Source organism: Aegilops tauschii, chromosome 6, assembly GCF_002575655.3.
Source record: "Aegilops tauschii subsp. strangulata cultivar AL8/78 chromosome 6, Aet v6.0, whole genome shotgun sequence".
NCBI lineage: Eukaryota > Viridiplantae > Streptophyta > Magnoliopsida > Poales > Poaceae > Aegilops > Aegilops tauschii.
Window position 1 is genome coordinate 63545848 of NC_053040.3, and position 25687 is coordinate 63571534.

At 40.9% G+C, this 25687-nt stretch overlaps 1 protein-coding gene and 1 long non-coding RNA gene across 3 annotated transcripts; one reads left to right on the forward strand and one right to left on the reverse strand.

The window, feature by feature from the left end:
* The first annotated feature begins 4317 nt into the window (after window positions 1-4317).
* Window positions 4318-6634, forward strand: LOC109734323 (uncharacterized). The gene is made up of 5 exons (XM_020293541.4): window positions 4318-4642; window positions 5732-5812; window positions 5893-6056; window positions 6143-6400; window positions 6482-6634. Exons 1-4 carry the CDS (start codon window positions 4333-4335, stop codon window positions 6395-6397), a joined length of 810 nt encoding a protein of 269 aa, XP_020149130.1. The 5' UTR covers window positions 4318-4332; the 3' UTR covers window positions 6398-6400; window positions 6482-6634.
* An 839-nt stretch (window positions 6635-7473) lies between these two features.
* LOC120970788 (uncharacterized) lies at window positions 7474-12164 on the reverse strand. 2 transcript variants are annotated; one of them, XR_012187163.1, is made up of 7 exons: window positions 11914-12164; window positions 11749-11815; window positions 9995-10060; window positions 9437-9903; window positions 9297-9352; window positions 9134-9224; window positions 7474-8641 (listed from the first exon to the last, which is right to left on the reverse strand). It is a non-coding gene; the product is annotated as an uncharacterized lncRNA (long non-coding RNA). The 2 variants fall into 2 exon arrangements; XR_012187162.1 differs by having other exon boundaries at window positions 8336-8641; window positions 9995-11295.
* Between the last annotated feature and the right edge of the window lie 13523 nt (window positions 12165-25687).

Genomic DNA, 25687 nt, shown 5'->3' on the forward strand with positions numbered 1-25687 from the left:
ACTTGATCATGTGCCATCAAAGGACTGTTAGATTAGGAGGGTGCTTGGATCCAGAGGACTTATTTTAGTCTGACTAAACATAGTCTCTTTTAAGAGGCTAAAGTTCCAAACACCCCTAACTAAAAAGGGGCTGACTAAAAAATTTTAGTCAGGGGTATCCCTACTAAAATATGGATTAGTCATTTCTCTCATCATTTAACTCCTCTCCTTTAACACAGACGAGTTCTGGATTGAAGGGTTTGAAGGATAATAAATGCTCATTAACTTGATTTTAGTCTCTTTAATATTTGGATCCAAGCATGAGTGAAGCTAACAAGTTTTAGTCCCACTACTTTTAGTCATAAAACTAAAACGTATCAAACACCCGCTAGATATTGGGTCGCAGCCGCAGTGCTCGCCCAGCGTCAAAACAAAACTCCCGCTGGTTCGCACCCGACTGCGTGTACCTCCGCCGAGAGCGGAGAGAGAGATTGCGGTTGCTACGGTTTTTTTCCACTGTGGAACCGAGGATCGAGGCAGGGAAGAGACGAAGAGGTGTGACCGTACTGCCGCGTACACGAGAGACCAAAGCAGCGAGCATATCAATGAGATGTAGGCTGTCTATTAGCGTCACATGTTGCATTTTTGTATTTTTATAGTAGACTCACTACTGAAGTCTCCGATTTTTGCCTTGTTGTATCTTGACTGCAATTCATTGGGTACTTACTAGACAGCACGATCTTTACCGAGTTCCTAAGCAAAAGACGACACTTGGTAAATCGCAAGTTTGCCGAGTTCTTGTCATGTGGCAATGGGCAAACACATGTTTTGCCAAGCTCCTGCCACGTGGCACTCGACAAGCATATATTTTGCCGAGTCTGTCATGTGACACTCAGGCAAACACTTTTTTTTTCCTTTTTCTACTCTCTTTTCTGTTTCATTTCTTTTTGTTCATTATTTGTATGCATATGCGTTGCTCCACATGCCCTTAACCGGTGATAAGCACATAAACAGAATGAGGAAAGGGCGAGGAGAACGTTATTCCTACACTGGGGCAACATTGTCGCCTTGATGCCTCAAATCAAACACGACGACTCCCTAAAGAACAAAAGAAAAATCACCCACACAACTACATGCTAGGTCAAGATTGATGTCGAGCTCGCAGCCGTCCAGAACCATGCACCAACGCCCTCTTCTCCTATGACTTAGCCAGGTCAGTCCTCGTTGAAGATCACCGCGCTGCAACACCATTACACCAACACCGTCGTCGAGCATTGCCTACCAGAGACCACAACCTCGGCCACACATCCCCATCGCCAGCCCACAACAATCCACCGATCCCTCCATAGCATGCCCCCACGATCATTAGTCTCCCTGCCACCACCAGGTGGCGGAGATGGAGTGGCGGCTAGGGTTTAGGCCATCTACAAGGCCGGCCGGCCCGACCATTCGCTTATGGAGGAAAAAAAATATTGTTAAATTAGAAAGTATCTAAGAGCCCTACCCAAACCATAGGCTCTAATCGTACGCCAATTAAACTATCTATGCACCACATGTGGGGAAGAAAATAAGGAAGCGTCCGACGCATCTCTTTGCACCTTGCTGCGTCCGATGCCAAGATTTGATGGCCCTAACTGCCAATCGATCAGTGGCGCCTGCCCAAGCGCCCCACATTGGACATGGCCTTAGGGCATCTTCAATGCACAGCGCTAAGATAAGCGCTTTGGAAATTAAAATACCTAAATCTAAAAAGTGCGTACGCAGTAATTAGAGGAAACGGGCGGCCGGTCTTACACACACATGCATGTAGTTTTGTGGTCTAAATTTTGTCTTTATTCGTGACGTGGCATGTACTACTAGGATGGTCACATGAGCAAGACACCGCATTATTCCATGGATGCGCATGTCCATTTATTCGGGTTTTCAAATTTTTAAAAAGTCATATCTTTTAAACCGTGCTTCGGAATTTAGATCCGTTTTCTCTATTCGAATCCTCACGACGAGATCTTTGAAACTAGATCCCGCATGGGTATGTTTCGACGAAATTTTTTTATGCCAGCTTTAATGCCATATTGCAATTCTATTACTACATGGTGCAACTTTAGTACCGGATTGTGCAACTTTTTTGAAAACCAAGTTTGCAGCTGCATGATCCAATTCTTATGATTTTGCAACAAAGAAACCATGACAACCAACTTTTTATGACGTGCAACTAGTCTACTACCTCGGCCAACTACCTAGTAGTCGATGTGCAACCCTTCTCCACTTCCCCTACCAGTGGTATGTGCAACTTAGTCTGTTGTTCACTCCAACTGCCTATTAGTCGATGTGCAACTCCATCCCCTCCCTACTTGTGGATACGTATTAGTTTTAGTTGGCGGGGGCAACAGACGGAGTTGCACATAGTCTGCTAGGCAGTTGGCCGGGGCAACACACGAAGTTGCACATCCACGAGTGATACAAGAGAAAGTTGCACATCATTGTTAGATAGTTGACCATCGCAGCATATGAAGTTGCACATCTACTACTAGGTAGTTGGCCGATGCAGTAAATAGTGAAAGCACATCCACAGGTAGGAGAAAAGTTGCACGTCAACTACTAGATAGTTGGCCTCAGCAAGAGACGAAGTTGCACATCTCACTCCAAGTGGGTACTTTTGGGTGTGGTGGCGCCATTAGTAAAAACTGCACATCCACATGATAGGTGCGAAGTTGCACATCCATTGCGGTTAGTTGCACATTGACTGCTAGATGGTCGCACGAAACATGTACTAAAATTGCACAAAAAATATTTTATCGAAACATACCCATGCGGGATCTAATTTCGAAGAGCACGTCGCAAGGATTTCAAAGGTGAAAATGGATCTTAATTCGGATTCGTGGTTTAAAAGTTATGGCTTTTCAAAAAATTCATAAATCATGAATTAAATGCTAGAAAGTCATCCACGCCACGCCATGCAGGAAAAAAGCCAACAACCGAATGCATGCATGTGAATCATTTAATGCACTGTTGATGGGCTATTTCTGTTTAGCCATTTGAGACAATAAAATCTTTCCTAATCAGATGGGGAAGACAAATACTCTCCAAAAAAAATCAAAGTTTTACTATTTTGGCCGGCTGCTCCGGAACGCCAGGGAGCAGCCGGCCGCTGTGTAGACGCGTCCATTAAAATAACTCTCGTAAAAATGAAAATAAAAACAATTGAGGCGCCTACCATTCCAACGCTGCCGCTAATCATGGGCACTAAGTCGCCCGTCTGGAGCCCTGGCTTTAAAAAAGATTTAACCCTACTACCTCACGCTCCTGCATTTTATCCGGATATGCACATGCTGCCGTGGACAAAAGAAAGTAGTAATAATATGATACCATGAAGACTTCAACTTCAACTACTCAGAGGCAGATCAGGCTATAAATGGGAGACATATGCTAGATGCTTCACAAGCTCCACCACCCTGAAAAGCATGGTAGAAACATTGCTTTCCACCCACCGACCACCGTGTCCCTGCCACATTCACAATACTAGATGACCCGTTGTGCCAATGGCGCAAAGGCCGAGTGTAAGCCAATCGTTGTAAGAGTGTGCGTTAACATATTGTTGTTCGAAAAGAATAGCTCATATATTATATGCAGTAAGTATAGTAGGTTGAAAATGATGCACTAAGTCATGTAGGATGGCCAATGTCTCGCAGAAAGGTAAATAACCTTTTTAGTTATGCCACAAATATGAAATAACGATGCTCTTTGAATAAATGAATACTGGATTATGTAAGAGGAATTGAAGTAGATGTAATAGTAAATGGAAGAACAGAACCGTGCCTTGCAAATGCTTGTTTTTTTACGTGAAGGAAAAGAAAGACCTTTTCTTGTGAGTAACAAAAGGAAAAAAGAAAGAAACACCTTTTTGTTCTTTGTATATGGAGATAAGTATTTCGATGGGCCAATGTTATGTACCCCGGCCCACGAATAGCGACAGTCGTGGCCCGTGAAGAGCCGAATATGAAGCGGCAGCGAGTGGATCCAGCGAGCCTGTGTATCCCCTTTCTTCCTCGTCTCTTCAGTTCGTCGTCAGAGGCGTCTCCGAAGCCGCCGCCCGGTGCGATTTCTGCTCTGTTCTGATTTTGGATTTGTCTACATGTTTGGATTTAGCTTTGACTTATCTAGAACTTGCGTCTCCGCTATTTATGTTTCGATTTCCACCCCTCCTGTCTCCTTTTTTAGCCATGATAGATCCCGAGTTGTATTTATTTATATCTACGGATGTGCCCATAGGGAAGTAAATCGCCATGGTTATTTCAATGGCGGCATTGTTTTGATTGAAGATCCATCATTTTTAGGTTCCTGCAACGGGGGATCATGAGGGGATCTCGAACCGATCATGTGGATATCAACTCTGATGGGAGCACCGACAGTAGCTCTGATGAACACTCGAATAGCAGCTCAGATGGGTGTGCTGATAGCTCCTCTGATGAAGGAATGCGTATGAGCTCCGATGAAGTGATGTACATCAGCTCTGATGAAGGAAGGCACATAAGCTCTGATGAAGGCGGGGACACCAGCTCAGATGAAAGCGTATACACCAGCTCTGATGAAGGTGTATACACGAGCTCTGACGAAGATTCATACAGGAGCTTTGATGGAGGTGCACATACCACCTCTTCTAAAGGTACTTTTTCACACGTGCATCTCAGTATCCTGGAGCTTCATTGCATGTACTTAGAGCCACAAATTCTAGAACTGAAAGCTTTCACTTTCAAGGGAGGAGGTCGGACATGAACTGTGAGGATTTCAGAGAAATTTAGTTTATATAAAGTTGAAGAAAGGCATGAAAGCTTTCACTTTCAAGGCAGGAGCTCTGACAGGAATTGTGAGGATTTCAGAGAAATTCAGTTTGTATAAAGCAGAAGAAAGGCATGAAGTACTTTGGTGTGGTTATTAGCTTATTGTTATTCTCAAAACATGGTATTAAAGATATGTATGACCGAACTGGCCAACACGATTTTAGGTCTGATTTGCTAATGGTGGTTACATGATCTTAATTTGCGATATAGTGTGTGATGGAAGTATGATTTTAGGTCCAATTCGTTAACAGTGGTTATATGATCTCAATTTGCGATACAGTTTGTGATGGAAGTATCAGTTTGGTGGCTTTCATCACATTTATTGTATAGGTTTCCTTTTTTATATTTTAAGATGCCTCAACTCTCTGTCTTTTTAGCTACATATATTCATTATTCAACCTTTATGCCATGTACTTGCTGGGATAGGCAACAAATGGAGGAGAGTAGACTACAGAGAATGTTTTTAGGCTGCAAAAGTAGCAGATGAACATTCTTTGAGCACTATGTAACAGTGCGACCTATTCTTAGGTTTATGCTTTGATTAATTGTGTCATTTTTGTTGCTCCCAGCTCTGTTCTTGGCTGAAGACTATTTGTTATAATTTATGGAAATTGGAGGACGTATGTATATGTATAGTAAGTATTTTATTGTTTGGGTGACATATGTATAGCATCGTGAAGGCGACGAATGATCAACCTGTGCTGGCATGATGTTATACATCTCCATATGATCAACAACATCATAAGAGAAATACCATCTCTGCTATTTTATTTGTTCAGCAATGATGAAACTATCCTGTCTTGGGTTACTTTTGTTTGGAATTTTTTTTAAATTCACAGCCTAACTTGCATATAACCGTGCCAGTTATTGTTATCCTTTGCACTTATAATTTCTTGGCTTGTTCAATTATGTAGGAGTGCATAAGCGGATGAAGGTAAAGAAGCCTTGGAAGGTATGCATGTCCGTGTGTGACCGTCCTAAACATTACACAGTTGGTAAGCGTTGCTTGCTCATGATTAACTGATTCTGCTGTTCGTTAGCTGAATCAAATCAATCTGTTTGGTTTTGGTTGCAGGCTATAATCCAGACTCTAATGGTAGATGGATGTATTCAAAGAATTTGAAGATGTCAATGTGTGCTCGGAAGCGTCTCAGCCACTATATTAAGTCAGTTAAGCCTGCTATTGGCCACTACGTGTGTGAGATGAACAAAACCTTTACCAAGGCTGGGCAGAGAATGGTACGACTTTTTTGAGTGTACTTACATTTGCATCAACGTATTAGCCTATCATATCATTTGACTATAGCTCTGATGTGTTTTTGTAGTACTTCTCTACTTCCTTCACTAAAGAGTATCTGGTGGATTTCATTACCACTCCAGTTGATGGGGTGAAGATCAAGCTATCAGTTGGTCGGTGTGCAAGACGTGTTCGCCTTATTAATGGCGTGGACAACAGGGCCGCCATAACACATAACTGGAGTGACTTTGCAAAGGAAGCAAAGCTGACAAAAGGGGAAATATGTGTTTTCTCTGTTCGAGCTTGCAAAGGGAAACCAGAATTCACCGTTCACAAGATTTAGAAGGTTTGTACATGCACCGTGCGTTTAGTTTGTACAAGGATTGCTATTTTATTGCCTGGTGTAAGTAAGTTTGTACTTGTGCAGGTGTCTACAACGCAGCGTTTAAGGACGTGTATCTAAGGTGTTCCATAAGGCTATGTATATATACCTATGTCTAGTTATGGTTCCATGTCTAGTTATGTTTAGGTGTTGCATGGACTCTAGTCAGGTGTGCTGAGTTGGGGGGGGGCAGTATGCATTCCTTTTGGTAGTGATCTATCTGTCATGATGTTCATGTAATGGAACGGTGATTGAAATTGTGAACCATGTGTGACCTGTGCGCTGTTTGCTAAGCCTCCAATGCTGTTTGCAATAAGGCATGAAGTAACTTTCACCAGGAGAAGAAAATTTAGTGATATAAATCTTGTAGGTGTTGCTAGCTGGGGTCTTGCTTTGCTGCTGTTTCTGTGACCGGATTTGTGTTGGCCAGCATTATTTTGATGTCACATGTCTTTGTGTTTTTGCTCATCATAGTCTTGTTCCTTTTACCCACACAAAAAAGACCTGGCAGCTGAACCGGGTCTATTTTTTGGGCAACAATGTGCTAATTCCCAGTTCATCTTTGTTTGGATGAAGATCTGTAGCTTGTATGGTCACAGTTTTACCATGATGTTTCCATTATTTATCTGACGAAGGAAGGTGCAATGGCAATTTGGGGCATAAGAGACACGATAAATAGTTTGAAGGACGTATTGTGATTTTAGCTGTAATTTCTTTACTTATATATGACCTTGCTATTACGGATTTGTTGTAAGAGTATTGAACATATGGTATCATGTGAAGCAAAGAATTCTCGTAAATTAATGGCTAAGTTTATTGTTCTGCACCAACTCTGCTGCCAACACACAATAAAATTTAAGAATTAACAAATGATTTATTGGCAAATAAGTTTCGGTTGCACATACATACTGAAAGCTCACGAAAGAAAACATGAATATCGAAAACACATGATATGGTTTCTGCCAGTAGCAAACATCCTAGGGTGGAACATCACAATAGCTTAGCTATAATAAAGGAAAATAAGAATGTGATTTTTATGAAGGCCAATTTCCATGGAGTTCGATGTGTGTAAGAAGGTGGGAAAATAGGAGTATCTGAATTTTTTTTTGCTTTTTTAGGAATAGGGCATCATATTCTGTAAGCGTTTATAAATTCCAAGCAATTAATTAGTATGAAGTAGGACAAATACGTAAGATAAATTTGTTGAAACAAAGTGGTAGTTCATTGTATGCAAAAAAACTATACATGGTATGTCAATATATATGCCTATGAACTTGAATACATGGACAATACGAATGGTTGGTGCGTGTGATGGAAAGGGCCAGCGTCTCGGCCCTGAGAAGGCGGATGGCCCATAGGAGAAAAGGGATACTCTGAAGCAATGGACTTAGCGAAGAAAAGAAGCACGAGAAGGCAGGCCGGGAAAAAAAATAGGCGGCACTCATTTTTCTTTAGCAAGCGTTTAAAACTCTAAAAGGTAGAACATTTCACAGTAGCATGTATGAATAGTGCTATTCAATTTTGGTTTTATAGATAACGGTGCCATTATCCAAAAGCAGATGCGTTTACTATTTTTTGTGGACAGGGAATATGTGTTTTTGTTGGGCCAGATACAAATAATTTGTGAGTACAATATTAATACATTTAAATTGTTAGAAAGTCATTATAAAAATGGTCAAATGGGCAAACGCTGGAATTTGAATAGGAGTACTGTCAGAATATGAAATAATTCTTTATGGAATACAGCTGACTACACAACACTAAGAAATGAAGCAAGAAGCAAAAAGTTAGTAAAAGATAACTTTAGCAGGCGGGAAGTGATGGGTGCACCTACATATAGCATATTTATAGAACCACTGGAACACTGCAAGGATTAACACAAAAACTCTGAAACATTTAAAAGTTCACATAGAGCAGGACTACTTTAGAGAAGAGTTTCCAATACATGATATGATATTAATAGAAACAGATAACATCATTCGAAACTTACATAATAAACTGCATGAGTAGGACATAATTATACAGGTCCAGTGTCGTCTAATTCTTGTACAACAAAACATTTGCTGAGCAAACAAAACAAATAAGACATGGTAGCGATAATATGGAGAGCCATCATTGAGACTTGAGGCATAGACAGAGGGCAAAACTCCTTGAACACGTGCACGTATGCTCACATTTGAGCAACATTAGTCCTGTCTACGCACCCTGGATGTTGGGGATGATATAGCAGTTAGACGTTTACATTCAGAGACACATCAACAGGCGATATCGAAGTATGCAATATCAGATAAAAAAAGCTCACTGAAAGACATTGGTTATATATGTATGGAACAGTAGATAAGGGAACAAACGCCAAGTTAGTACGCTACATTTTGATGTTTTTTGCCGATGCTTTACGTTGTCAAAGAAATGCTCTAATAATTTTCTAGACGAAGTATGGGTGGATGAGGATGATCACTATTGGAAAGTAAGAAACAGATAATCTTCTGTAAAGAGAGATGTAGATGTTGTAAAGAGAGTGCTAATGACAAGCAGGGTATGCTGAATTCTAAAAGAAAGTGCATATGTTAATAGTGCAGGACCGGGATTTGTACACCAACTTATAAGGATAAGCACAGAACTATATGTAAGGCGTGCAAGGTCTAGGCAGTGCATTTGAGAATGCTATACAGGAAATGATCCTACAAGCTGTCTTACATGTGATCCGTGCATTTAGTCTTTAAAGAGTAAAGCTCTGCGGGCAACAGGCTGAGATATTATTTCTTTGCTGGAACTGTGATCTGTTTCACTGGGAAAGCAATAGACATGAGTAATCTATATAATTGCATGAGTCTAAAGAGCAGGAGGGAGGGCATGTTACTTGGTTGATGTTTCTTTGTTTGGCGGCAGCGAACCGGGAGTGTCGTTGAGGCCATCCTACAAGTCAATGAGCAATTGTATGTAAAATGGTATGTGGTATTGGAGGAACGCAAGCGGAGAGCAAAACAAAGCAATGATTACCTCTGATTTATTCACACATTTAGCTGTTGGAGTGCTATCATCATTACTCTCTGAACGAGGCCTCTTCTTTGTTGTAGTCAAGGAGCCGAGCTATTTTGAAACGACTCCACACGATCATATAGCTCTGATGACCAGAACTGCTCAACTTTGAGTTGTCTCTGGCAATTATTGAGATCTGCTGAGTTGTAGTCATCTATCATAATTATGCCCGTCGTCAACAGATAGGACAAAGCAGCAGAACATGCTGATTCAACAGCGTCGCTGGCAAATTGAGTTGATTCTCCAAAGAACACCTGTTGGGTTGGCAATATGCTTTTGCTGTGAGGTTGTAGATCGATTTTCACTGATGCCATCACTGTGGCGTCATCATCATCAGTAAGCTCAAATGCATGCATTGTAGCGCGGATTCGCTTGATAGCCTGTTCAAGCATATACCTTCTGCTAATGGTAACAGAGATGGCAGAGAGCTGCATTCAATAGAAAGACGAAAGAATTTATCAAGTCAACTGGATAGGCAACACAAAGAATGTTGATGCATATACATGGCCTAGTCATAACCTGTGGAAGCCCCTTGACTATGAAATCATCATCGTCCATTGAGCTGGCAATGTCCGCAGGACGGGGCTATATAAAATTTCAGTGGCATGGGAATAAAGCACAGGTTAAAACTATTTAAAGGCAATCACAGGGACCTATGTAAGCAAAGTAACAGAAGTATGATAGTAAAGGCAGAATGCTCAAGTAAATTTGCAAGCATAGAAATGCAATTCAACACACGATTCAAATACAATAGCGTGCAGCGAAACTTATGGACAAAGCACCAAGCTTTGGTAGCATATGCTGCATAACCGAGAGTACCATGGTTCGATAGGATATGGTTCGATATGGTAGATTACATTATCAGGTGCACACTTACATACAGACCATCACAACTAAATAGATAGATTCGGACGCATTGATTGTACCATGGTTCGATAAGACACACACGACATATGGTTATAGATAACTATATTAGTAGGGAACAGCGACTGGCTCTAACGATGATGATGGCGATCTGATGGTCCTTATGAGATTAGAAGCAATCTTCAGGCAGGGCACAGAAGTCATCAGAGCAGCACCCTTTGTTGTCAAAGACCTCCTCATCATAAAATGAGGTTCTTAGTTCCGGGTGTGACGGTGGATTTCCATCGCCTTGGGTTGACAGACCTTTATCTTCATCTATTGGTTGTTCCTGACCGTATGGATAAACGCCAGTCTCCTGAAGGTTAACCATTGTGTCATTAGTGCACTGCTGAAGATTTTCGCTGTTGGCCTCTATATTGAGAAGAACATTGTTAAGCTCCAGGTCATCTGGACCAGATCCTGGGCTCATCCTGCTATTGACCAAATGCTTAAGATTGTTGGCGACGCTCTGTTCTGTGTCCAGGGATCCATCCGATCCTTTGCTCAGGAGTTTGTTTTTGCCAATGCTCTCTTTTAGCTTCTGTCTCAGACATGCGTTGTCCCTCTTCATTGCCTTAAGCTGCTGATACAACAGTGCATTTGTTTTTTCCACAGCCTTCAGTTGATCATAACTAGTCTTTTGGAACCACGCCCTCATAAGCATCCATGTATTTAATTGCTGCAGCAGCTACATAATCTTGAGCTTCCTCAAGATCTTGGTGCTCCGAGGTAGAAATGGAAACCTTGACAGGTGAACGCTTGAGCCTGATCTTGATTGGATAGAAGGTAATAGTGACTTGCAGACGGGAACCATCTGTTGGGCTTGCTGGGTAGGTGGCCCCTGGCAGGCCAAACTTCTCTAACATAGCATCAAGCAGGATCTTAGATGAAATTGGAACAGAAGCCATTGTCTGGACCTGCCGCAAGCGAGAGAGAATGTCACTATCACAAAGAGCTGGCTTGACGTATAGTATCATCCTCAAATCTGTATGGGTTGGAAGGGGAAGAAAACATGATAGGTGACAAGTGGGTTCTACAGTTTGGATTTTGTGATGAGAAGACTAACTGCAGGTGGATCAGGATGTCTACTAGCATTTTCCTGTAATATATAATTCACAGCTTATAGGAAGGTTGTGGAATTGAAGTAAATTATTAGGTAGATCCATCGCTCTCATCTATTTTGTTTACCTTGGACAGAAAGGATATTAAGCCTGACCACACTAAAACACCACCACGTCTTAGGTAGTCAGACACAATACTAAGGATAAAAAAATCAAAAGCACTGGCACAAGGGGTTTCAGCCACATTATGTACTGGTGCCTCAAAGCCAGCTTAACAGTAAATTAGACCAGAACGGAATAGATATATACTTGAGGAAGACGATGGTGACCGGTGGTAGAAGAACTGCTAGGCGGGTCGGCAGAAAAAATCGTGGATCTAAAAGAAGCATGAGAAACCGGATTAGAGCATCCAATTTGCAGTAAGAGAAGGGAACATAGTAGAGTAGTAAAATACAATGGCGGCGAAGGGAATACCATGGGGAAGAGTCAGTCGGCGGCGGTCTTCATAGCTTCCATGGCAAGCTTCTAATGGCCGTCGCTGAGGGTTGGATCTGAGAGTGCTACCAGAGAGAATGGGGAGGAGAGGAATGGATAAGATGCAGAGAAGGAGAAGACAAGAGCGCCTCGCCCGCTGTGGGCCTCGGCGGTGAGATTCACCACATGCACCGTCGATGAACAGAGAATGTCCGAGGTTTCAACGAGTAGCCACAGGACAGGTATGTGTCCTGTTGCGTGAAAGATTTACCGGAGGGGATAATTGGTCCTAGTGTCACCTCCACTCTCCGCGACTGGGCTGTAGGCAGGCTGTATCTGGGCCGTACATAGCTACATGTTCATTAGGCCTGAATAGAACAGAATACTTGTTTTGTCGACTCAGCGAACTGCTCATGCTCCTGTGGAACAGCAGAATTCCTATGTGAAGCTCTGCATTATTCCCATTCCACCAGGCCTGATGCAATTTGTTGGTGCAATGGCAATGTTAATACTTTGGACCTAGTCACCTCGGCAGATTGGATTAATTTTTCTTTTGTGGATCTTTTCTTGTAAGATGTGAACAATTTCTTTTAAAAAGCACGATTGCTTTCGGTACAGAAGACACGAGCTTTAAAAAAATGCTAGAAATGTTCTGAATTTGTAAAATAGCACGCATTTTGAAGATTTGGACAACCATTGAAAAACAGAAACATTTTTCTGAAATGATGATCATTTTATGGTAGAAATGAAGACAATTTAGAAAATAGGAAAGCACGAACATTTGGTGAATTTGCGAACAAACGATGGGAAAGCAGGAGCATTTTTTAAAAATTACGGGCAACTCTTCACAGCAATGAACAACTATTGAATTTTAAACACTTGTAAGAAGAAGCAAAATTTCTTAATTTACGAACAATTTTGGAACAGGGAAAACTTTTAACTGTTGACCTTTCGCAAAGAGAGTACTTTTTGAGAATAATGAAAAAGTTTTCAAGCTGCTAATAATTTTTCAACCTGCGGCCAAATTTAAAATAGCTTTTTTATGCATAAACAAATTGTGAACGCACAATGGCAATTTGGAATTTAAAATAAAGTACATATAATATTTTGGCAGCTGTTGCTATTTGAAGGGCAGAATTCGACTTTGATTGTAAACCAGGGCCTTGATTATAAATCTAAGATTTATTTTGTCGTAAGACCACTGAGCAGATGATATAATGGGAAGCCGTGTGGAAGCTAATTATTGTGAGAGAATGCATTAATATATTTGTTGCTTCAAAAGAATAGCTAATGTACTATATGAAGTGAGCAGATAAGATTGGAAATGGTGCACTAAGTCATGTAGGAAAGTACTATTGACTTTCTGCAGATGTAGTAGTTGTTGATGATCGTTTGTTATATAAAAAGAAATTTAATTGCTTTTAATTTGTTGCATACACCGTGATTGGAAGACGTGATCACAGGGAAGCTCTGATGAAAGCATTGAAGCAAAAGCATGCATAAAAGGAAGTTTGTTTTTTGAGTCATAGTTTTCAGGAAACAATAGCAGGAGAGGAGTCCTTCACAGAGAGAACAATATAATCTAAAGATCATAGCCTATATAATACAGTACTTTTTACCATAGGAACAACAAGGGAAGACTAAAGTTTATATATAGCTTGCTCGGAGTTTTCCAAAAGGGGAAAGATCTTGGTCTTATTGATATGAAACAAAAGGTGGCTGTTTTAGTAACCACTGAAGCATGCTGGCCAGGATACATTGACCAAAGGCTACCAGTAACTATTTCTGGTTGCTTTGAGGTGCTGCCCAAAATTATAGGATGTCCGATGTCGCTTGAAAAGTGTGCTATATTCAGAACTGAGAGCATGCCTGCTGAGAGCGTGCTTGACGGTGGTTAGATTATTTAAAAAAGAAGTGGCTATTGTGTACGGTTAAGCTAGGGAAGTGAGTATTGTTTTGGTGTGAATTGAATGGAGTTTGATATTTTGCAGATATGCACTTATAGTTGCAAATGCTTTGTAAAATAGGCAGGAATGTAATTGCTCTTATTTTTTGTACACACTGTGATCAGAAGACATGATTAGAAGGAAGTTTTGATGAAAGAATTGAAGTGAAAGCATACATGAAAGAAAAGGTTGTTCTTTAGCCGCAGTGGCCTGGAAAGAATAGCAGAAGAAGAGGCCTTCACATATATACAGTAAGCGATGATAACCCGCTTCTGAGTACAGAGATAACAACAAAGTTTAAAGATCATAGACTATATCATACACTACTTTTCAGCATAGAGGCAGCAAGTGAAGACTAAAGCGTACACACATCTTGCTTGGAGTACGCCAAAATGCAAAAGATCCTGGTCTGATCGATATGAAACAAAAGGTGCCTGATTTAGTAACTACAGAAGCATGCTGGTCAGGACACATTGACCAAAGCTCACTAGAAACTATTTCTGGTTGCTTCAAGGCGCCGCTCAAACGTCATAGCAATGTAGCGTAGCCTCTGCGTCAGTCCTTCAATGCTTGCTAGCGTTGTTTTCATAATTCCCTTGGTGCTATCCCGCCCTTTCAAATGCCGAGCGGTGGTTGTGTTTTCTATTTGGGCAGAATATGAGCTCATATACCTGACAGCGTAGTAGCATGTTTTGCGCAACTTCTTGATTGTTTTATTTGATGCAACCAACCATTTGACCAGGTGCTTCACTTGATTTTCAAGCTTCTTGACATGAGTGTAGTGGTAGTCCCTCATTTGTTTGCCATATGCATTTTCCATGAATCTAATAGCTTCAATAGCAGCACTGTCTTCAGCATCTTCATAGCTATCTAAGATTGCACCTGACAGAGAACTTGGAACAAGTGCACCATCGAGCAATTCCAAAGGAGAAATGAAAGTAACCGTCACACGATTCTTTCCGCCTGGGCATATCTTGTGATAGTAAGTTGCAGGGGGCAACTTCAGAGCTTTCAGCATGAGGTCGAATATGTGGGCATAAGGAATTACTATCAGATAGTCATTCTCCTATACAAGCAAAGTAAGGGTAAAAAATTTGTCTGACAAAATAATAGTTAAATCGACAGATGAGGATTCAATTGGGCATGGTAGTTTGATTGAGTGTGAGACCCTGAGTTGTTTTATTTAACTACACAAGAAAAGCTACAGGTAAGCCTGACATTCTTGTAGGCGTCACTAATTGTGAGGATACATGTGTAGAGTCACACAAATTAAACAATGAAAGAACAGAAAACTGGCCAAAGACACTGTTTCTAGAATGCAACACATGAGGAAAATATTGTCCAGGAAACAAATATGATTACTACAATATCACCTCATTCAAAACAATTAGGACAAGTTCTGGAAGACCAATTTCCACGAACCTAACTATCTGTATTTCATCATGCATGTATCTTTTATTCACTGTTCCAAGAACACAGAAGCAAGGCAAATAAGCCGGCAATGGAGCAAAACAGAAAGTCAAGTTTATAAAGACCGATGAATGAACTACAACAGGTGATTAGAAGATTACATTGGGCGCAGGCGTTGCTGTCCTTGATGCTGCTGATCCAGGGGAACCGTTGTCACAGACGATGCCAATGTCCATGTCCTCCATCGTGAGATTTTTTATCTGAGATTGAAGAGGGATAGTGCAGTGAGGAGAAAGCAAACGAAGCAGGAAATCGAAAAGGAAAGGACGAATTACCTCTTTCTGTGGTAGGAATAGGGATGGATGGATTGTTGGTGGAGCCGCTGGTCGGCAGAGAGAAGAACCAGGAGTTTATCTATTGGGGATTTAGGTCAAAAAGTGTGCTCGTGCAGTAGTTATATACGGTCGAGAGCGACGGTAAAATCTAGATGGGCTGGACTTATATGGGCTTTTATAACTCTTTATCATGGGCTTGTCTCTGTGTTGCTGAGTCTTGATTTTGTATTTGGCTTCGATTTGTCTGGTTATATGTACGTACGTGTATATTGAGTAGCAGAGTAAGAAAAATATTAACTATAGTTGTTATAGGTAGTGGGTTAAGTGCCTGTGGATAGGAAGTGCAAAGTATATCACTATGTATTCTTAATTTGATTATTAAAGCCCTTGTAAGGTTAAAATATTCTGCCTTCATACTAAGTGTTCAGTGATTCAATAGAAGAATTTTTTGTACTTACTAAAGGAGTTTTATCCTTAATTTAAGTGTTACCTAATGAATTTTATAAAGGCCGGTCATTGAAGTTTAAAATTGAATAAAAGAATGAGAAGGACGAGCACATAGACATAAACTTGAGAAAACTTAGTATTGCAGCGGCATTAGTCTGTGGTATGAGTGAATGAGCATTTACAATGGATACAAACAGTTACTAAGGAGATAGATAAAACAGGACAGGTCGCGGTGATATGTACAAGACTCAAAAGTAGTTTAACACAGATCTTAAGCAGGGAGTTGATCAAAGAGAGCTTTGGTGCGTCTCCACGAGTGCGAAGGATGGCCGTTGTTCAAAAGGCGATTGTTACTTGTCTTGCGGTGAAGATAGTGAGGACTGAAGCACCAAGCATCAAGGTAGCAAGGCTTCATACATAGAACAGGCTGACATGAAAAACAGGAAAGTTTGTAAGCCAAGACGTTGATATGGTAGGCCATATTCCTGTGTTTCATGCTAAAGATAACAGAACGGAGAGGATGGTAACAGAGAAATAAGTAGAAAGAAGAGGCTGCAAGAACACACATACCACTTTCGCATGCTCATTGGAAACTTTGACTGAGCTAGGACTGTAATATGTTTGATGAATTGGACCCTTCAACAGTCGGCTCACTCCTACGTTTATCAAATTCTCATTAAAAGGATTACCTGGGAAGCATGTATCTATATTTATATGAACATGAATAAAAACTATACAAGATAGAATGAAGAAACAGAGGTTTCACAGATTTAAGCACAATAGGATATAAATTTGTTTGATGATGGATTTATAGTGTGAAATGAACTATAGTTTATATGAGAATTAATGGCTTTGGTAAGTAGATAGTGGTATGTTATGTTTTAGTGTATAGACAGTTCATGCCTTTGTAGCCGAGGCATCAGACCATATGTAGGAGTATCATCATAACCATTGATTAGCTCAGATCCCTGTGATAGAGTTAAGGTAATTACTGCAAAGCATGTAGAATTGAAGCAAGAAAAAAGAAGCAGGAAAGGTAGGTCCAAAAGAAATGCTTACAGTGGTTGAAACGAAGGTTCTCATGAAAGTTGGCACGACCAATCTATTATGTTTTTTGTTTTGCCAAACAAGGATTCTGGCATGCGGCAGTGCATTTTTTCTAAATTCGATGTCATGGAGAACTGCAGAAGAGGATATTAGCCGAGCATGCCAAAGGAAAATGGAGAAAGCAGAGATAAATCATTAGGCACAGTACCAGTGATTACAGGCCCAAATATCTTCCCTTCATTGATCTTCTGCAGATACTCAAGTAGCTTCATGCGATAGATACGATTAGTCTCAGTAGCCTTATTGATTTGTTGTTGCTCTAATTTAAGCGGCATTGTCATCTCAGCCCACTTAGGGTTACATGTGAAGGTGGTGATTATGTCAGGTGAGTTGTGGACATGAGAAGCAGACATTCCATCACGATATGCATGAATCATAGAACGAGTTCTGCCAGCATAGGACAATGGTAGTACATTACTTTGAATGTTGTCGTCTTCATTAAGCATACCAGGTACAATAACATCATCAAGATTTATGTTTTCAGCCTGCACGGTGTGCTTCATCTGTTCATAAGCAAACAAAACCGAATATCAATAATAAATGACTGCGTGTGCATTGGGATAACCAATGTTCAGTGTGTTTGTACTTGAAAAACAGGGTATGCAAACAAAGGTAAATGGTAAAAGTAGTGTAACGAAGAATCTTAGAAAGGGAATACGAAGGTACAACATAGATATATTACACTGGTCTTAGATAGTACAATATAGTTCACATTTGTACACAATGAGAGAGTAGTTGAGAATGAGATGGTTTCTTATGTGAAGCTATAAACACTGAGCTTCACATTTTATTTAGCCACCCTAGCAGGATAAGTATGATAATAGATTGGCTCTTTGCAGAAAGAAGCAAGGTTTGATGTGAAGCTATATGTAGAAAGCTTCACTTGCTGATTAGTCCAGTGGGCTTTACACATTGTTTATGGGGATCACACGTAATGAGCGCAGTCATCATCCATGTCCTGATGATAATCTTCATTGGTTTCTTCATCAGAAAGACCATCATAGACTGGTTCAGGCACATTATCCTCTGAGTATATGCCCTTTTCCTCTAGTGAAATACGTGCAGCGGCTGTAGTGCTTTGGAGAGCAACAATTGCATTTTGAATTTGTAGAATAGCTTGTTTTAGAGTGGAAAGAGAGAGGCCGGCAGCAGGGTCTAAGGCAGCATCAGCAAGGGTGTGGATTTTTTTTGATGCAACATGCACTTCTTCTAGATAATTGGATGCTTCTCTAGTCACCTGTTTGATGGTTTGATTGCGCTGATTGATTTCTTCTGTTGTTTCTGACAACCTGTCTGAAAGTTTTGCGTAAGCTTGTTTTTCTTGCTGCAGCCGATGGTAGTTATAATCAACAAGAACCTTTCTTCCGTAGCTTTCCATGTATCCAATGGCTAGGTCAGCTGCATGGTCCATTGCTGCCTCCCCGCTTACACATATATGGCTGAACAATTTAGTGCGGGGCGCTGAAGCATCATAACGCTCTTTTGTGCGGTGAAATTCAATCTGTGATCTATATCCACCTTGCTCAAGCAAATGCACATAGTAGACTGGTTTTGGGAGCCCAAGCTTGTCAAACATTGCCTCAGCCAAAGATGTTGTGCGTAGCTCAACCAACTCCATGAGAATGGCTTGAAAAGATAAGACTGGGGAGGCTGGCAGAAGCCACAATTACAGTGCGCATTAAGAATAATGGAGATCGAAGTTTGAAAATTGATATGCAGTAATGATGTAATAGTGCTTTACTAAGCCTAGATGAAATGAAGTTATAATATAATTAGGCTATGAACAGAGATAATTAGTGATTTTAATCCAGGAATGAGAAAGTATTCATATGGCCTGGAACAATTTCTTTCAAAAGAGTATAGGCAAAGCATAGACATGGATGATGTAGTTTGCTATCATTAAACAAATTTAGAAGAAAAACAAGATGAATACTTTAGAATTAATCAATAAAGGGCACCAGATTACATGATTTTCTGGCTTTATTAAAGTACATTATCGATAGCTATATGATAGCACACAAACCAGATACTAAACTATGTAGGGAAAAACGAAATATGTATTCATCTGCATGAATAAAACACATAGTTGGATCTGGATCTGGAAACAGAGGGATATACCTTGCAGTCCTGGGTTGTGCTTCTAGAATCTCCTGGCCAGCTTTGTCTAGGATTTAAACAGACCGAACACCTAGGAAGGAAAATCATGGGCAATGGAAGGCAAATTAATGAAAGAAAAGATCTATTCTTACTGAACATGAAGACATGTTATTGACAGTGAGTAAGCCGCGGTAATGGGCATGGAAAGGAGGTGTCCACCTGAGAAATAGCAGAGCGCTGTAGAGACTCGTCGGAGGATGTGGTTACCCGGGGATCTGGTGTGTTGGGAGAAGCATCCAATGCAAAGGAGCTCTAAGCAGACTGGGGCGGATGGGGGAGGGGGGAGGGGGAGCAGGTCTGGTGAGGGTGAGAAGACGAATCCAAAGAAGATAAGGTAGAGTTAGGTGTGGCGATAAGATGAGAGAGAGGGCCGTAGCATAGATTTACCCTACTTGGGCTTGAGAAGGCCACGGGCCCATAGGAGAGAAGGGATGGGCTTATAGGGAAAACACATTTTTCTTTTAGCAGGCATTCGAAGTTCTAATAGCTAGAATATTTTACAGGAGTATACATGAACACTGCTATTTGATTTTGATTTTATAGACTGGAGGTATCACTGTTGAAAGGAAGATGCTCTTATCAATTATGTATGTATTTGATGCATAAATATGATAATTGTTGTATTGTGATAAAATAAGAAGAGGTATGAATAATTTATTTATTGTATGTTAATAGTAAGTATACATCGTAATTAATTATAAGTTTTATAGTATATACATATAACTATAAAAAAATACTTCAAGGGGGTGAACATTTTTCTCGTTATTCTGTAGATTACAAAACTATACAACCATTGAATGAACTATTAGTTGGACTATACACACATGCTGAGAAGTTAGGGGAACAAATATGAGTCTAGAAAGCACACACTAAGTTTTGTCCAAAAGGAAACATCCCAGTTATAAAGCATAGAACAGTGGAAGGTAACTTACAAATGACAAACTTGCAAAGCCAACTGAAGGCTGAACCTGATAGGAAATGAAGTTCATAGATTTTGTTGGAAAAATCAAACAAACAATATGAGGAAGAGAGCAAGGAACGAACGGTGTTGAAGCATCAGTTTTAGCCGGTGCTTTTTCAATTTGCTCAGCCTATCGATATTCAGAGAAGTACAGAAAATACTTTAAACGTTTAACTACAGTAGTGAATTAACAGTAAGGCACATGATATCCACCTTTTGAGGTAAATAAGCAAAGGAGGATGGATGTTAGATCAGCAATGGCAGCAGTAAATATAAGACATAAGAAGACGCACATACACCATAGGAAGAACAAGAGGACTTAGAGTAAGTACCATGACTGAGCGGCATTTACATTGGATTGAAACTGGCATAAGAAGATAAGATAGGCAGAGGTAACAGTGATATTTACAATGATGATATTTGATTCGTTCGAAAGACCTAAATAGAGGAACTGTCATGACAATGGCTCAACACAGGTCCACAGGTGTCAAAGCCCGGCCTTGTAAAGCAGCACAAAATAAATTCGGTGCACGTGCAAAAGTACGTTGAGTCGACGGCCTTCAAACCCGATGGCCAGACCGTCGTGCTGACGTAGTAGAGCAGAGAAGCTCTGGTCAGCATGATACCCTTCCAGCATAGACTTCACTTGGTAAGTAAGCAAAACATAGAAGATACCCGGGCAAAGAAGAGATATCACAGTTATTAGCATAGTGCACCATACCATGAATTACAGCTGCAGAATAAGTAGAACCAAAGAAATGTTAGCCGTACCGTATGTACATATCTAGATTACGGCATGGAAGAAGTGTTCCATGGAAGAACTACTGCCTCACTTTCTTTGGTGCGCCAGCTCCCTTGATGGCATTGTTTGTTCTGAATTTGATCAATTAGCAAAAATAAGGGTACATTAATAACTTTGTTCTTGGTGATAAAGGTTAGATCTTTAGAATGTTGTATACACAGGAAGTACATAAAGATTAGACACAAAAATTGCAAGACAACATACACAAGCGGAAGACCCATTGAACCCTAGCACATAGGAAACCAACTCCATAGATAATCAATTTCCAGGCGCATGCAACAGCAAAGAAATAGGAACAGGCATAAAAATGCTGGAGGCACATAAATATTTTACTAAGCCTCTCAGGAATCCAGGAAGAGCAATGCTAGAAAGGAAATTCTGATCAAACGGCATCATACGCATCAGTGAAGAAGAAAGCATAGTCAACATAGAAAGGGAACACTGTTTTTCATTGCAAAGAAGGAAAGGCCTTGTAAGCTCCTAAACGAGGGGCTAGTTTTACTGGTTAGGCATTTAATCTGCAATTCATTGGCGAGGAACACAATAGTAAAAGGTGGTGACTTTTTTGCGAGTAAGTGATTAATTCACATACATCAGTGAGGTATAGAACAGACATTGAGGCTGGTAACAAACCCGCGCTCAGTAAATTTGTAACAGTTGTGATCAAGAAGCAAGCAGAAAAATAACTGAACCTTATAACTTCTATTAGAAAAAGTACAGATCAAATGTGTACACCAAAGCAGGAGCCATTCCACAATTTAACACAACAACTTAATTTGTTTTATAAGAGGGGTTTTCACCTTTTGACCTTAGAGGGGTCAGGAAAGATTTTCTTTGGGTCCTCAGCAGATGCACCTTCAGTTCCCTCTCCAACCTATATAATTTGTTGTTATGTAAGATCATTGTACATCAAGCATGATCTATGCAGAATGGATATGTTATTTGCATAATAAGCATAGGTACGAACATTTAGCACGGATACAGGCTGAACAATATTTCCAGCAGTGGCACTTTCATCAGTCTCAGAGGCCACTTTGATAGCAGAGGCAGATAGGTCAGTGTCCTTAGAATCAGAGGGCCCGAGCTGAACAATATTTCCATCAGCGACACCTTCTTCAGTCGCAGAGGCCACTTTGATAGCAGAGGCAGATAGTTCAGTGTCCTTAGATTTAGAGGGCCCAAGGCAAAGTTTGCGGCGAGCACTTTTTGGGCATGGTGATTTGCTGCTTGAAAAAGAACCGCACTCATAAGCAAAGAGGACGAATCTTTGAGAATGTATGACAGGACAAAGGAAGGGTCAATGCCTGGGAGTTTTAGGCATAACAGCCTGTCCTTTTCCTTTGAATGCAGATATAGGAGTGTTCAACTGTAAAAGAAACAAGGCAAAAATTAAATGATTGAAAGATACTTTAAAAAAAACAAGCACAGTTATACCTCATCAGGAGGCAGTACAACAAGTGTAGATGATCCTGTAGCGAAAGAGGTAGGTATGGACATTGCTATGTCTGAGCCCTCAGCAGAAGATGATGCTCCAGAGACGCATGATGCACCGGCAGTTGCAAAGGACACAAGCTCAGGCTTAAAGGTTTCATCAATTCTACCAACTTGGAATGACAGTTGGGTGCTTGTAGGCTGAAAGCTCTTGGTGGAGATAGTAACGACAAGTCTGTATTTTTGGGTAACAAGTCGGGAAATTTCAAGTGGAAAACCTACATCGGCACCTCCTATCTGAGCAAGATCAAGTGCGGCTGTAAAACCCGGGTATTTGCGATAAATCAAAGTCATGAGTGGCTTGCCAACGATGCTTTTTGCTGCTCTATCAAAGAATATAAATTCCGCCTCATCTGCGCCATCGCTTCCATAGGTGCACACACAGTACCTAGACATTGCAAGGCAAGTAGAGTCAGAAGCAATCCAGCAGACAGAAGAGAGTGGAAGTTATTGTAAAGAGGCACTCACGAGGGATCTGCTGCAACAGAAGAACAGCCATAGTCCGAGCAACGGTACTGCCTCCTAGAGATGTATGCTGTCTTATGGCATTTCCGGCATGAGAGAAACCACCAATGGTTGTCAGAGCCCAAGCCTGTGATAGCAACTTTGACGATAAACTGCTTCTTCTGCGATAAAGAACAACCACAAGTGTGATGACAAGGATGACAGAAAGAAGATAGGAACAACATAAAGAAAGTAAAAACAAAAGGTACCATATTGTTAAACGGATCAAGGGCAAGCAGCTCCCGAACACTCAATTCAACAGGAGGTTCACGAACAGGCGCTGGAACAAGTGCCTGGTCTCCTGTAACTTGAGAAGCAATAGCAGGAAGTCCTTCCACCAGGCTGGATGAAACAAGCTCAACTGTAATGCAAGCAAAACAACTGTACAAACATTGAAAACTGGCAAGTACATAGAACGAGAAAATACCTAGCACGGAAGGCATTCATCTCTGGCAAGTCCTCATTAATATACCAGCGGCATGCAAAACTACCACTCAGTCCTTTAACACCTATTGGGACACACAGTCAGGCACAAATGTATATCAAGCTGGCATAATAAACGATGCGACAAGTGACAGAGAGACTAAACAATCACCTCGGTATTGTTTTGGCAGTGCTCCTACAAAGATAGCAATGACAGCTCCGGATTCACTTGCAGCACGGACTTCTTCCGCCTCAAACTCATGGGCTCGAGCACCCCAGAGAACAAGATTGATCTCATTTCCTCTACAACCCAACAGGAGCAAGTAAAGAAAGGGAAAAGGCAGCGGGCAAGAGAATAAAGGAAAAATTAACAAGGAACTTACGCTTGATCCTGGAGAACTACAGTCCTAGTATCTGAAGGCTCAGCTTGATGTTGAGAGTGAACAGCGACAATGTCTGTGACTTCAACAATTCGACCAATCACATCTGTATATGGGAGGACAAATGTAAAACCACCCAATGAAACCCGAAGCGAGAACAGGGCATACATGACGACAGCATGGAATGACTAACCGATAAAGCGAGGAGTGTGCGGGCCTGGCATGGGGATATCCAGAAAGGATATGAGGTTGTAAGTGCAATATGGGAAATCCTCTTCATCACCCACCACAGGATCAATAGTACTAAAGCGAGTGAACTGCATCATATATGGACTCTCAACAGCCCTAAAAGTGGGCTTGGATTGTTTGCACGCGAATCTCTTCATTAAATAAACATCGCCCTCCTTTAAGATATCCTTCACCCGGGCCGACAGGTCAGCAGGAATCCGGCCATGCATGTGGGTGCCCTACACATTTCCATCACAACTTAGATCCACAGGGTAAGATTAGCAGCATGAGCATATGTATTGCAGTAGAAAACGAACCTCTTTGTCAAGCACCACAATATCAGCATGCATAATATCACCTTCATCAGTCCCACCTCGGTAATACCAAATGCGAGATACCAGAACCTTAGCATTCCAGAACAGTTCTCTTTCATTGATCTGCGAGAGAAGGCTGATCCTCTGGTTCCTCTGGTTCGACATCTGCAGTATGCAAATAGAACCTCAAGAGATCAGTAGAAAGAGATAAAGAAGAATCAAGTCTAAAGATGCCATTTATATGAATTCACCTAATAAATTGAAAGACAGGGCGCAAAAAAAATGACCCAGCAGGTGAAGGAAGCAGCACACACAATTGCAAAAGTTTCTTGACTCGGTAAATTGCAGAATCTGACGGACAGGGCAAACGAATGGACAGACATACGAAGACTGAAGTTGTATCACAGGAAGAATATAGAAATCATAAAAGTATATATAAGAAAATTTATTCTACATATATTATAGGGCAGCACAATCTAGCAAATGGAACGAAATATCTCAGGGAACACGATGTTCCTTGTCTGAGAAGCAGGTTTATCATCCTCTCCTTTGATCAAGATTTTTAGTGATTTCTTTGAAGTAACACGGGACACTGCGACATACAGCTGCCCATGCGTGAACACAGGTGTATCCAAGTATAAACCAACACTTGAAAGAGTCTGTCCTTGGCTTTTGTTAATGGTCATTGCATAGGACACTCTAATAGGAAACTGCCGACGCTGCAAAGTGAAAGGCCATTTAGGATCTTTTGAGGTCAAGCCTATTCTCGGAACTAAAACAATGTCGCCTATGTTAGAACCAGTCATGACAGTTGCCTCAATAATCTTATCAGCAAGTTTTGTGATTATAAGCCTTGTGCCATTACATAAGCCTGTTGATTGGTTCAGATTTCACAGAAGCATTATGGGAACGCCTACTTTTAGTACTAATCTATGATACCGGAAATTATTAACCTTAATCCCATTCAAGTATTCAACAGGATAGAAAGCATCCTGATTGCGAACTGCATCAGATGAATTACCTATAGTATCACAACTCAAATACTCTCTCTCTCATTGGTAGGCACCAAAGACAGAATATGCTCATTAATTTTTTCAGCCACTTCGTTCGTTGGTGTCAGGATTGCCCTTTCTTTTAGGTAATCAACATCAGAGTACCTAATAGGAATCTCTTTGTATACAGCTTAAACAATGGCATCAATTTTATCCGCATCAGCATGTATCAAAAGCTCATCAGGGATAGTTATCCATGATGGCTCTGACTCACCCT

Coding starts and splice junctions, on each gene's coding strand:
- LOC109734323 (XM_020293541.4), top strand. CDS start 4,333: ATGAGGGGATCTCGAACCGATCATGTGGATATCAACTCTGATGGGAGC. Junction 4,643..5,731: donor ACATACCACCTCTTCTAAAG/GTACTTTTTCAC, acceptor TCAATTATGTAG/GAGTGCATAAGCGGATGAAG. Junction 5,813..5,892: donor TCCTAAACATTACACAGTTG/GTAAGCGTTGCT, acceptor TTTTGGTTGCAG/GCTATAATCCAGACTCTAAT.